Source organism: Scyliorhinus torazame, chromosome 21, assembly GCF_047496885.1.
Source record: "Scyliorhinus torazame isolate Kashiwa2021f chromosome 21, sScyTor2.1, whole genome shotgun sequence".
Classification (NCBI taxonomy): domain Eukaryota; kingdom Metazoa; phylum Chordata; class Chondrichthyes; order Carcharhiniformes; family Scyliorhinidae; genus Scyliorhinus; species Scyliorhinus torazame.
Window position 1 is genome coordinate 111,479,466 of NC_092727.1, and position 14,755 is coordinate 111,494,220.

The 14,755-nt window shown below is 44.8% G+C and overlaps 1 protein-coding gene across 3 annotated transcripts in view; it reads left to right on the plus strand.

Moving 5' to 3' along the window:
* Positions 1-14,755, plus strand: part of etv4 (ETS variant transcription factor 4) — a 117,494-nt gene that overhangs the window by 42,328 nt on the left and 60,411 nt on the right. For all 3 annotated transcript variants that reach the window (XM_072487256.1, XM_072487258.1, XM_072487259.1), the window contains 3 exons: positions 3,391-3,517; positions 8,152-8,331; positions 12,205-12,458. In XM_072487256.1, coding sequence (XP_072343357.1) covers positions 3,391-3,517; positions 8,152-8,331; positions 12,205-12,458 — 561 coding nt within the window. The remainder of the gene's footprint in view (positions 1-3,390; positions 3,518-8,151; positions 8,332-12,204; positions 12,459-14,755) is intronic.

Below are 14,755 nucleotides of genomic sequence, written 5' to 3' on the forward strand. Positions count from 1 at the left end.
CTGCGACCTCCTTCAGGTGGGGAAAAATGGGCCAGATCACTAACTTTCCAATGACCACTGCTCTCTGGTGTGGGAGAGATCATTTTTTAAATATAAATTTAGAGCATCCAATTATTTAATTTTTCCAATTAAGGGGCAATTTAGCGTGGCCAATACACCTATATATTAGCGGTTGGGTGTCCCTAGAAAAGGAACATGCGGTATCCACGGGCACCATCGAGGCATTCCGTGCCCGGTGGGCCCCGCAGGGGCTGGGGTGCTTTATTGACCCCTTGAACTGCACTCTTATTTGATGTTTTTTTAAGTTTCCGTTGATCTTTGTTATGTTCGGGCAGTGCCCCTAACAGGAGCGGCCCTTTTTTGCTTTGTCCCTCAGTTTGTTTTACTTTCTTCCGTTTTGTTGGTGGACCTCAAAAGAGTGGCCACTCCACCTACCCTGCACATCTTTGGGTTGTGGGGGTGAGACCCACGCAGACAAGGGGGGGGATGTGCAAACTCCACACGGGCAGTGACCCAGGGCCGGGATCGAACCAGGGACCTCGGCACCGTGAGGCAGCAGTGCTAACCACTGCGCCATCATGCTGCCCATGGTGTGTTGTAACCACAGCACTCTCCATTTGTCTGCATGGGGCCAAAGGATCAGGATGCGTGAGTCTCCTCCATCTTCACCAGCACTTGCAGGCTATGTCTTTCAGTAAAGTAAAACCTTTGTTCCAGTAGCACCCTTTTCCATATTGCGAAGCTTCTCAGACAATGAGTAACCTCAAAATAGCTACTGTTAATTAGGCACAGTGCACCTATTTTACACACAGATACCAGAAGCAGCAATGAGATAAATGCTCACTTTCTTCCTGTTTTTGCTGTTTTGAAGGTGGAAATTTAACTAGGACGCCAGCAGAACTCCTTGCTCATTATCCAATACTGCCATGGTATCTTTAACATCTAATGTAACACTAGAATGGGAAGATAGGGCAGTGGTTTAACATCTCATCTGAATGGTAACATCTCTTGACAGTGCAACATTTCCTCAGGACTGACGTATTAATTTATGATTAAGAGATTTGTTTCCTGGAACCCACAGCCTTCTAACCTAACACAAGTGGCCTGCCCACTTAATTAAGCGGCACACAGCTTTGAGATCATTGGTTTACCTATCTCATGTTGAAAAGTCTGTGTCGTCCTGCAAGCAAACATTCACGGGTTCCGAAGAGTCAGTGTTTAAACACAGTTTTCTTTCAGGCTCACTTTAGGTGTGACATAGTGGAAATGATCTCAGATGGGGACTGTGGTAACCAGGAGATCAAGTCGTAAATCAAATCTTTAATGGGACTGGAGGCTGTACTTTGCTGTCAGTATTAGAGCCTACCCTGTAGTGTCAACAGGTTATATTATACAGCGCCAGCAGTTTAAGGCACCACAAGACTGAATAATACTTGAAGTAGTTCCATTGGGATTACACTTTAATGTTTTTTCCAATCACCTTATTAGTACACTGCAGTTTGAAGTGGGTAGGATAAGGTGAAACAAACTAGATTTATCACCGCTATTACCTCATTTGACTGACAGTCAGCTCAGGGGCTGATTACCTGTTCTCATGTTCATATTGTTGAAAAATTGGAGTAATATGTATGGATCTAATATTTAAAAAAAACTTTTGCAGTGTTAATAAGACAAATTGTAAAAGCTGGTCAGCATTTGACAGACGAGCTTTCAGTGAAGCTGGAAAATAGCAGATTGGTATCAGCTGTTGATTGGGGATAATTGCTGAATTCAGCTGAAAAGGCAACCTCTGAGCAGGCGGGCATCAGGTCATTACCTACTGGCACAAGAACAGAGTCGTGCCAGCTTTGAGTGCAAGCAGTCATTTATTTCCTTCATAGAACATACAGTGCAGAAGGAGGCCATTCGGCCCATCGAGTCTGCACCGACCCACTTAAGCCCTTACTTCCACCCAATGCTGATGGGAACCCAGAGACCTTCACGCTCTTCTCCTATATTGGATGTATAATTCCATTTCTTCAGTCACAAAGTTAGAAGCCTGGACTCAAAAAGTATTTGTAAAGTATCTAGAATCAGTAGCAATCAACGTGATCAAAAATCTATTCAATCTAAACAGGGTGAACTGTAATCAGAACTTGAAAGGGAAAAGAAAGCCTTACATTTATATAGTACCGTTTGTGAGCTCAGGATGTCCCCGTGTGCTTTACAGCCAAATAAGCACCTTTTGCGGTTTCAACATTGTTCTAATGTAGGGAGCATGGCAGCCAATTTACAGGTGGCAATGTAACAATAAACAGTTTATGTGACTTTATTTTTGAAGAATGTATATTGAACAGCACAGCAAGGAGAATTGTTCAACTCTTACTCAAAATGGTGCCTTGAGATCTTTTGTATTCATCCGAGCGGGCAGACAAGACCTCACTTTCATGTCTCATTCAAAAAAGGCACCTCCAGCAGAACCCATTGAGCACTGCACTGACACATCAGCCTGGATTTTGCATTGGAGTCTCTGGAGGGGGCTCTTGAACACAAATGCCTCTGACTGAGGCAAGAGTGCCCCCAGCTGAGCCGCAGCTCACCGGGATAGGAAGAGAGTATTGTGCCATCTGGAATATCATTTGGATTGCTCCAAGCATAGTAAAAGTAATCAAATGTTCAGATGATAGCATTTTCTCGGAGGCTCCATCTTTCTTGGTTCCCTTGTACCATCCACGTTGCGACTCAAAATCCTCAGCATCATCGGGTGCAAGGGTTCATTCTTTGGCCAATAGACCAAGGAAAGGGTTGCATAATTTTGTAGTTGCACGTTTTGAATGGCAGTCCTGAAAACACGGTTAAATAAGCATGTCACATCTATTTGAAATCAGTGGCCTCTGCTAATACAACTCTTTATATTTTATTCACTTTAAACCAGTTATGCCAGTCGATTGGTGATTCTGAATCATTCAATCCTTTTCTAATTAACTAGAATCAATTAATCAACACTTGCCCTTTTGTCCTCTTGTATAAATGCACTTTTAAGCTAGCGTTACACCAACAAAAAAAGTTTGGTTTCTGACAAAGATAAATTGTCGGGTTTCAATGTACGCTGTGGTCAGGAGGCAGTGGTCTTAAAGGGGTATCTGTGCATATTCACTTTTTGTAGCTCTGGTTTTAAATGTGAATAGCAACGCAGTGAATTGTTCATTGGTGCTGAAGCCAGCTTCCCATTATTGCTTTCTGAGATATGTAAAAGCATCATTAAGATTCCCACGGCTTCTGGAAGCCATTCATTTATAGGTAATGCGGATACGTATTGATCAGAATTCTGCTGAACACGTGGAATTGTAGAGCACAGAATTCTAAACACAGTTTCGAACTGGCATTCACATTTTTCTTTCTTTCCAACAGTGGCTTTTCACAGCCCCACACTGAAGATTAAGAAGGAGCCACAGAGTCCCATTTCTAACCCAAGCTTGTCGTGCCGTCACAAGCAGTCGTTCCAGTACAGCAATGGGGAACAGTGCCTTTACGCCAGGTTAGTGTTATGGTTTCAGCGCAGTGCTGGGGGGAGGGATGGGGGGGGGGGGGGGGGAAGAGTTTGATGTTTCACGTATCCTCCAGTACACTCCAGTAATCGAAACAAAACACTGATTTTCATCCTGATAGAACTGAGTAAGCAAAGGAGTACTCTGTATCCTAGTGTAAAATGCCAACCGTTAGGGGTAGCTCAGAATTCAGGGTTTCTTCCAATCCAACATCTGGCAAATCAAGTGAAAGGTTTCTGTTTGTAAACTCAATTACTCCAAACTGAGGGCAGGATTTTCCAGCCCTTGCCGTTGGCGGGATCCTCCAGTTCTGCCATTGGCGCAGGCGGATGGCGCAAACAATGGGGAAAACATGTCAACAGCAGCAGGGCCGGAAGATGACGGGACCAGAAGATGGTGGGCCGCCTCTGCAGCCACAAAACAGGCCTTCATCTGATGGTGAGGAAGCTGCTGTAAAGGACTTGGGCCCGCTCGTACCATTAGATTCTGCAATCTTATTTCAACATTCATTTATTAAAATTATGTCACTGGTTATTTTCTTTTCTTATGACGAAATCAAAGTAAAAGGCCCTGGTCTGTGGTTCAAGAGTGGGATTGAGGACAGGGTAAATAGAGAAATAGGAGGGCTATTTCTGTTTTTCGCTTCGTCTTCCTATTTTTGGGCCTATATTAAAAAAAACATGATCAGGCTGTATGGAAAATTGGACCTGATAAAGGAAATCAAAAAACAATAGGTGACCTTCTCTCAGGCCCTGAATGTAAAATTAATTTACACATCCGCACAATAACCTCTTTAATCATTTCCTAGGAATTCATTTCCAATGGTTGGAAACTATTTCTGTTACTTGTAGCTTTAAAAATAATTAAGTGTTTTTTCCCAAGGAAATGGAACATGTGGATAATTTTGTTTGTCACCTGGTGGCAACTTCACTCTGTATCGAATAGCTGGGGATTAATATATCAGCTACTTTATTCACAATATTCTGCAAACGGTGTGAGCCAGGGTATGCCTAATTAATAAAGGTAAATAGTTATTGGCATTCTGTCCCAAGTGGTATTTATTTAATTGAAAGATTAATTTAAACAATTTCTCACACATCTTCTCTACTGAGTAGTACTGCACTCTGCATGCTTCACCCGATGCCTGTGCCTATGTATTTACATTGTGTATTTATGTAGTCCTATGTTTTCCTTAAGGAAAGATCTGTCTGGACTGCACGCAGACAATAATTTTCACTGTACTTCGGTACACATGACAATAAATCAAATCAAATCAAGAATAACAAATGGAGGGTGCGATTTAACAGGACTTTGCCTTTTTTTTTGGCCTCGGCGAGGAACACCGCCGTGATCACGCTTGCCTCAATACCCGCACTGATGAGACGAACTTACCAGTGCAGGAAGGCGACTCGTGGATTAGGGCGCCATTTTTAAATGCCGCTCTGATCTTATGACTCCCCCACTGTACCCAACTTACCTCATAGGATGTCCTCAAGCCCCCCCCCCCCCCTTCACTCCACCTCTTAAGGGCAAGGCACCCCCAGACCCGATCCCTGGCACGGGCAATCTGGCACCCAGGCACCTTGGCACTGCTAGCCTGACATCCTGGAGGTACCCTGCCAGCCTGGCAGTGCCAAGATGCCAGGGTAACATCCTGCCCAGAGCCCGACTATCCGGGGGTCTCTAATAGCCTGGGAGAATCCCCCAGGTGCTTTTACACCTGGCCCATATTTGTGGAAACCAGTGCTAAACGACATCCTGGCGAGGTCTCCCAGATGAGGTTGTTAGCTTCTAGGCACCTGGTGAATATGACACAGAAATATTTAAATGGACCTAATGGCTCACTTAAATATGTTAATCTGGTTCTCGCCTAGAGAGAGTGAGATCCCAATCGCAAGGCCTCACGAGATGTAATTTAATCCCCCACGGCATTTCAAGCGTCGTGAATCTCACGAGAGGCCTGGAGCGACATAAGTGGTCTATTGGACTAGGACTCTCCAGTTTGTATCATTGTCTCAACTAACCTCTGTATGACAGGCCTCCCAATGGGTTCAGTTTTCCTGACTCCTCTTGAGGCTGTATACGGTTGACCACAGAACAGCATTCACCATACTTGCGGAGATGTGTGTTCCAGACCAGCGATGGTGGAATTGGTGCTATGCAGAAGAGAAAAGAATCACAGCGACAAAAAGATAGAAAGTTCCAAATATACAACCGCATTCAGTGTGGGGATCCAGCATCATGTGACGCACACTTCCCTCACTGATCGGTATTTATCGAACAATAGCGTAGCACACAGTATTGGAAGGCAACAGTGACATGGCCTAACGTTCAGGCGTCGGTGAAATATTTGCTCTATCTGCATAAATAGTGGTGAGGTAAGAGGAAATGCATAATTTAAAGCTTAATTTGGCCAAAGTACCACAAACTATCTACAGCTTTGTGATCTCCCAAGCCATGCATGTTAGTTTAGCATCATAACTACTTTGAATATTCAGGCAGAACGCTTGAGACCCATACTGTTTCACTCATGGTGTTAATAGGAATAGAGGCGAAACTAAGGCACCAGGTTAACACCTTTGTAATTCTTATATTAATTGCATCTTTACTTTAGTCATTAGTTTATTTTTTTGCATTCCCAGTAACGGATCTCATCTTCAACATACCTTCCATTGGAATGTGATTCAATCCACTACAGGATATATTAGTAACGGATGCATGAGAAATTTTTCGTGCCTATTCTAATCCATTATTATAACAGGCCATAAATGTTGAGTGAAGATTAATAACTTCCTGTCGATGAGGGCAATAATAGCATGATAGTCCCAGCCACATATGTGTGCTCTGGCTGAAATTCCTGTTATGTGGTAACTGTTGGTCCAGTTCCATTGGGCAAAGACAAAGGCAAGGCTCACTAAGCTTTGTGTCTTTATGCATATCAGAAATGACAGACCCTTGATGAAGATTCTGGGCAAGATTGGCCTCCCTGTGGCGTGTTTCTTGGCAGCGGGAGGCAGCCTGAAAATCTGAACAGTCTTGGTCCCCTTATCTAAGGAAAAGGATACTGGCATTGGAGGCAATCCAGAGAAGGTTCACTAGATTGATCTTGGGTATGGAGGGATTTTCGTACAAGGAGACATAGAGTAGGCTGGACCTGTACCTATTGGAGTTTAGAAGAATGAAAAGCGACCGCATTGAGATATAGGATTCTCAGGGCTTGTCAGGGTAGATGCTGAGAGGATGTTTCCTCTTGTGGGACAGTCTAGGAGCAGAGGGCATAATCTCAGAGTAAGTGGTCGCCCATTTAAGACAGAGATGAGGAGGAATTTCTTCTCTCAGAGGGTAGTGAATGTGTGGAATTCTTTACCGCAGAGAGCTGTAGAGATTGGGTCATTAAGTATGTTCAAAACTGAGTATGACAGATTTTTAATCATTAAGTGAATCAAGGGTTACGGGGATAAGGCAGGAAAGTGGAGTTGAAGATTATTTCAGATCAGCCATGATTGAAAGGTGGAACAAACTCGAAGGGCTGAATGGCCTACTTCTGCTCCTGCATCTTATGGTCCTACGGTCTTTAATGGCTGGAGCTACAGCATTATAAATAATGGTACTCAATTCAATCATCACTTGTCTCAAAAACACTTACAGGATTGAAGAGGGAGAAAAAGTGAGCAAGAAGAGAGACAGTAACCTTAGACGGCCCAGCTGAACGAGTGATCAAAAAGGAGATTTTTTAGGAAATTTTCGAAAAGAAGAGATTGGCAAGGCAAGGATTTGGGGAAGATGTTCAAAGGACAAGGTTTCAATGACTGACAGAGAGGTCACCAATGCTGAAGCAGAAAGAGGAAGAATGAAGGATGTGTGCAAGGACCAAAGCCAATCACCAACGTAGGAGGCCCGAGGCCACAGAAAGATTTGAAAAGAACAAAAAGGATCCTAGTCAATTGACTGGAATCATAGAATCATGGAATTTACAGAGAAGAGGACATTCGGCCCATCGGGTCTGCACCGGCCCGTGGAAAGAGCACCCTACACAAGCCCCCCCCCCCCCCCCCCCCCCCCCCCCCCCCCCCCTCCATCCCCGCAACCCAGCAACTCCACCTAACCTTTTTGGACACTAAGGCCAATTTATCATGGCCAATCCACCTAACCTGCACATCTTTGGACTGTGGGCGGAAACTGGAGCACCCGGAGGAAACCCACGCACACACGGGGAGTACGTGCAGACTCCGCACAGACAGTGACCCAAGCCGGGAATCGAACCTGGGACCCTGACGCTGTGAAGCAATTGTGTGTGGGAAAGTGGGGGGGGGGGCAAGTTGGGTATCATTTGTTTATATGTCGAAGCTACACCTATGCTTCTGAATGATGTAATTGATCCCTTCATCATGATGAAGGGAAAGAAACCAAGATTAAATGTTGGAGATGACTATGAACACCGGAGGAGAAACCATTGGAGGAGGTACAACGCCTTTTCTGATGACTTCCTGAAGGAATTGCCCAAAATAAAATAATCTGCCTTTTTAAAAATAAAGTGTTGAATACTCGCAACAATATTTGTAACAGACAAATACTGAGCCATTTAAAACAAATATTTGGCTAACCAAATCACTTCTTTATTTAGTGCCTATGAGAAAAAGCCACAAGTTGGACTCCACTCCCCAAATCCCAGAACCCCTTCGAATACTCCATTACAACAGGTCTGCAATAAATCCACGGTGAACCCCAGACGGGATCACGGCTTTGTGAATCTGAATACACCTACGCAGCCCATGAGCAATGGCCGGTTTCCAATGGAGCACAGGTACAGGTTCAGAAATATGTAATCCTCTATATTTTTGTTTACTTATAGTGTTATGGGCGAGGCGTTTTCAGAACCCCAAAATGTATAATGGAGTTCAACCAGCCTCTCCCTTTAATGGATTTGTTGCTTTTCCGAGCACATGGCTTTTCCCTAGGTGTGAGATTACAATTATGGACACGTGGGTTTTTAAACACAAAACACTGTTTATTCCATGAACTCAACTTAACATCTTAAATAAACACTGGATCTCTTAACACCCCTTACTTCAAAGATAACTCAGAAAATATTGCAACAGTAAATAACTCCCTAAAATGTTCCTTCAAACTTCCAAGAGACTTAACACCTTCAAACAAAATCATATCTGGTTAAAGGCTTTACTTTAAATCACCCAAATGATCCAGAGATAGTCCTTCATGGTAGAGATCCAGCTCACTGCAAAACATAGACACACACCCAGCTCTTTTCAAAACTTGCAGCTCTCTGGAAACACACAGACACACACACAATGCTTTTTAAACTGAAACTAAAAACCTGCAAAACCAAACTGCAAAATGGCTGACCTGAGCTGCGTTCCACCCACTCTATGACATCACTGTTTTCTTAAAGGTACATTACTTAAACATCCAGTTCTTAAAGGCACTTTCGCATGACACCTCCCCCCAAGAAAAATAAATAAACCATTAACTTCAAGATGGTTTCATTTTTCACTTTTGCACCATCCACTAAGTACACAGTAAATATACATTTTCATTTAAAGAAAACAACACACTCAAACAGGTATAATAATATAGTCCATTTTTCTTTGTTCTTCTTCCTCCAACCGAAATCCTTCTCGATTGACAGTCTCTTTGAACAAAGTCTCTGCACAATCCATCCATTCCTCTACTCCTCGGCATTTCTCTTCCGAATCTGGGGCGAAATTCTCCCCCAACGGCGGGATGCCCGCCGACTGGCGCCAAAGCCGGCGCCAATCAGACGGGCATCGCGCCGGCAAAAAGGTGCGGAAGTCTCCGCATCTTTGGCGGCCTAGCCCCAACATTGAGGGGCTAGGCCGACGCCGGAGGGATTTCCCGCCCCGCCAGCTGGCGGAAATGGCATTTGTTGCCCCGCCAGCTGGCGCGGAAATGCGGCGAATGCGCGGGAGCGTCAGCGGCCGCTGTCAGTTTCCCAGCGCATGCGCGGGAGCGTCAGCGGCCGCTGTCAGTTTCCCGCGCATGCGCAGTGGGGAGAGTCTCTTCCGCCTCCGCCATGGTGGAGGCCGTAGCGGAGGCGGAAGGGAAAGAGTGCCCCCACGGCACAGGCCCGCCCGCGGATCGGTGGGCCCCGATCGCGGGCCAGGCCACCGTGGGGGCACCCCCCGAGGTCAGATCGCCCCGCGCCCCCCCCCCCCCAGGACCCCGGAGCCCGCCCACGCCGCCTGGTCCCGCCGGTAAATACCAGGTTTGATTTACGCCGGCGGGACAGGCAATTCTTGGGCGGGACTTTGGCCCATCCAGGCCGGAGAATCCAGCGGTGGGTCCCGCCAACCGGCGCAGCTGGATTCCCGCCCCCGCCCAATCTCCGGGAGCGGAGACTTCGGCGGGGGCGGGGGCGGGATTCACGGCGGCCAACGGCCATTCTCCGACCCGGCGGGGGGTCGGAGAATGACGCCCCAGATAATTTAGTTCAATCTGACCACAGAGTCCCTTGCAATTCTCCAATACAGGAGCATTGATTATCACAGCTTTCAGGCCGTCAAATGCCTGTTGAAAGTCCGCTGTCCATTGACATTTTTTACGTTTCTTCAGCAATTCCATCAGTGGAGTAATCACGCCACAAAACATTTGCACAAAGGGTCGATCAAATTCATTCATGCTAAGAGATTGCATTATTTCCCTTTGTCTTGAGGGTATCGGAAACACTGCAAGGAAAGTGATTTGGGCTTCTCCAAATTCACTTTCGGCTCGGTTCATCACCAAACCCGCCACCTGAAGTCGATCAAAGAACTCCATACGATGTTTTAAATGTTCTTTCCTTGTCTGGAAGTTGAAAATAAAAGCAGATTGTCCCACTTTCTCCATGCAATCCTTCAATGGTGGGACAGGATAAGAGTCCGTTCTTGTAACTGCATTCACCTTTCTATAGTCCACACACAACCGTTGGATACCATCTGGTTTAGGTACCATCACTATGGGTGAGCTCCATTGGCTGCAACCCACTTCAATTATGCCACGTGTAAGCATACTCTCAATCTCTCTGTTAACCTGTGCCAATTTTAAAGGATTAAGTCTATATGGATGTTGTTTGATAGGAGCTGCATTTCCCACATCACCATCATGTATAGCCATTTTAGTACTTCCCAATTTATCTCTACAGACTTGACCATGTGATATCAATAACTCGTTCAGGTCAGTTTGTTTTTCCTCTGGAAGGTAACTTAACAATTCATCCCAATTTTTAAGAACATCCTCATTTTCCCAGGTTCGATTCCGGCTTGGGTCACTGTCTGTGCTGAGTCTGCAGATCCTCCCCGTGTCTGCGTGGGTTTCCTCCGGGTGCTCCGGTTTCCTCCCACAGTCCAAAGATGTGCAGGTTAGGTGGATTGGCCATGATAAATTGCCCTTAGTGTCCAAAATTGCCCTCAGTGTTGGATGGGGTTACTGGGTTATGGGGATAGGGTGGAGGTGTTGACCTTGGGTAGGGTGCTCTTTCCAAGAGCCGGTGCAGACTCGATGGGCCGAATGGCCTCCTTCTGCATTGTAAATTCTGTGATAATCTATCTATGATAACCCAAAGATGTGCAGGATAGGTGGATTGAACATGCTAAATTGCCCCTTAATTGGAAGAGAAATGAATTGGGTACACTAAATTTATTAAAAAATAAAAAAAAATTTAAACCCTCAAGAGTAGCCTTTTTAGGATCACATAGACACAAAGCATTACAACACTTTAAAAGATAGCCCAATAAACGTTTCGTACTGATCATATACACCTGCACTGATACGATGCCTAACAAAAAGATAATTGTTCCTCTTGTGTGTACTTTATCATAAGTAAAGTCATCATAGTCCCAGATGACTATAGGCTCCTATAGGAGAGCTGACTGATGGTGATTTAACCTGAGGATCACCACACCCCAGACGAGGGGCAAAATTGAGAAGGTGGAGCCTTCATGAATAATCTCAGCCAGTACAGGAATCCTCCAAATATCACACATAACTTGCTTCCTGACTCTTTGCCCAGAAGGGTCTGGTGGTATTGTCACGCCATGCCAGTATGGGCCATGTTTGATCGAATAGCTGTTTTTACACTGTTTCTCATTTTCATAATGCTTTGATATTTTTCAGGCAAATTAGGATGCTTAACATAGCAGCAGGAGCGGGCCAGTCAATATTCACATTGATCATGGCTGATCCATATTTTGACTTCAATTAATGGCCTTGATTCCGTAACTCTGAGTAGTCTTGCCTAACCAAGACGGGCAAAGAAGTTGCGGATCGAGGTGGCGTTGGAGGGAAATAGTCTATGAACAAATAATGGGCCCCGGATGGAGTAGGTTTAATTGGCTGAATAATCTTTGCTTACTCCTGACTTTATGTTCGCAAGACACTTCTAGACTTTTGTTTTTGTCAAGATAATAAAGTTCATATTCAGAACAACATTTAAAAGATACATTTGGAGGCAATTATAGCAAAGAATGAAACCTGTGTATGAGGACATATGGTCCTAGGAGTTTGCCAGGAATGTGAGTCAAGGTCATGGAAGGATATTGAAACCAACCACTAGGGTCCTAATGTCAATTTCCTGGGGTGGTAAGGGACAGGGGGCAGGCACTAGTCCCTAAAGTTAGCCGTTGTCCTTTTATTTAATAACCGACCTATCATTTGTCCTCAGCTCGCAATTTCAACAACAGCCTTTGGAACTTTGCCACCATTTCCCTTCCTCGCAGGGCATGAACAGGGAAGCACCTCTGGGATACCAGCGGCAAATGTCTGAGCCCTGTGTGCCGTACCCACAGCAAAGTTACAAGCAAGAGTATCACGACCCAATGTACGAGCAGGGAAACCCAATCAACAGTGGCAGCACCCACCGTTTCCCGCACGCCATGCTCATCAAGCAAGAACCTCCAGATTATGCGTATGACCCAGGTAAGAAGATGACTTGTATCAATTGGGGTGTAGTGTTTTGATAGCGAAACTTAAAACCAGTCCACGCTAAGTGCAGTTGATGAGGAGAAGGGGTCACAAGGCAATAACTGGCCCAGTGAGCTGAATTTGGCATTTGTAGTGATTGTGGAAATATTTCTTGTGCCAATGGAAAGCAAAGACCCCTCAAATGGAGGGATGCTAAATTACAACAGTGACTACACCTCAAGAATGTGTTATTGGCCATGAAAGGGCATTGGAACAGCCTGAAGTTGTGAAAGGCGCTACATGAATGCAAGTCTTTTTCAAGTCTAGTCACAGAGAACCCAAGTGGGGATGAGGTTGGCTCAAAACCATTGGGGCAGCACGGTAGCAGTGGTTAGTACTGTTGATTCAAGCTCCAGCGTCCCAGGTTCGATTCCTGGCTTGGGTCACTGTCTGTGTGGAGTTTGCACGTTCTCCCCGTGTCTGCGTGGGTTTCCTCCGGGTGCTCCGGTTTCCTCCAACAGTCCAAAGATGTGCAGGTTAGGTGAATTGAATTGGCCATGATAAATTGCGCTCAGTGTCCATAAGGTTAGGTGGGGTTACCGGGATAGGGTGAAGGTGTGGACTTAAGTAGGGTGCTCTTTCCAAGGGCTGGTGCAGACTCGATGGGCCGAATGACCTCCTTCTGCACTGTAAATTCTATGAAATGAGAGTTATTTTTAAAAAATTGAGGATTAGAAAGTTTGCTGAAGAATGAAGATGATGAGGGTAGCAGTTTGTATATTTGCCCTGAATTGAGGCTCAGAATTGGGGAGGCACGCGGCGCAGTGGTTAGCACTGGGACTGCGGCGCTGAGGACCCAGGTTCGAAACCCGGCCTTGGGTCACTGTCCATGTGGAGTTCGCACATTCTCCCCATGTTTGCATGGGTTTCACCCCCGCAACCCAATGATGTGCAGGTTAGGTGGATTGGCCAAGCTAAATTGCCCCTTAATTGGAAAAAAAAAATTGGTTACTCTAAAAAAAAATGTTTTTTAAAAATATTTTAAATTAAGGCCCGGAATTGTTCTCTGCTCAATTATATAAGAATGATCCAAACCAGTGTTACTGTGAAACTAAATCCACATTCAAAGTAAAGTTGAGAGTCCAGGCTACCCTACTTGAAGCTTTTTATAATGTTTTCTCGATCATTCAGAAGTCCAGCATTGTACCCTGAAGTCCGTGTGAGGACTGATTAGAGGTAGTCCCTTAAGCATTCCTTTCAGTCCCATTAGATGGTCTCAAAGAGAGATTTCCACACGATTGCTTTGCATCGACAGGTCAATATTTTACATGTGTGCACTTTATTTAGAATGCAACAGGCAGAAACTCCGTTGTGTACACTACGAGCAAAAAAAAGGCAATTTGGCATCTAGCCTGCTGATCATTTCCACTGGCGTGAACCCAAATTAGGACTGACATGAATGTACCTCAAGTGATCCATTTAAAAATATCACCACCAGAGATTTGGGTGGATTATATTGTACTCTGGCAGTTCCCAGGGGTTTTAACCCCTGATTTAATCTCGTGGCTCAGTTTTGGAAATTGTGCATACGTGGATATTTGTGCACTGACTACATCAGGTTTATTTGGAAAGCAAAAACCCCTCAAATGGAGGGATGCTAAATTACAACAGTGACTACACCTCAAGAATGTGTTATTGGCCATGAAAGGGCTTTGGAACAGCCTGAAGTTGAACAGCTCCCTCCATTGTTGAATAATAATATTCCTAACTCGTGTGAAAAATGTCCACTGGGGCAAGGTTCCAAAAATAATCCCCAGTACTGGTTGAGGCCTTCAGTCCAGATGAGGAGAACTTAAAAAAAGTAGTAGTCAAAAAAGTGAGTTTGTTCTGCAGTCTATAGTTCATTTGAGAAAACAGCTTTGCAGAAAATTGTACCTTGTTGTGTATTTGTGCAATGTAAGTGTAACTGTAGGGCATGGTTGGAAGAACTGTGCAGTCTAACTTCCCAATAGAACTGCATTAATAAGTGTCAGCGTTGGGAGTTGAACCTGTTGTTACCGGCTTTTAGAACATGTGCGTTTTCTCCGGCCATAACATTCAGGATATGGGAATTGAAAACAGTCAATGGCAAAGAACAGAATTATTACAATAGAAAGTAGTCTGAAATTTGAAAGGTGGTGTAGTAATACAATTCTGTAAACAATTGCACACTTAGGGAAGCTTCTATTTTAAGCAACATGAACAAACTTAGAACATCGTTGCAGGCTCCATTCTGTGCTACAACCACACTTGGACGCAGGCTCATTTATTTT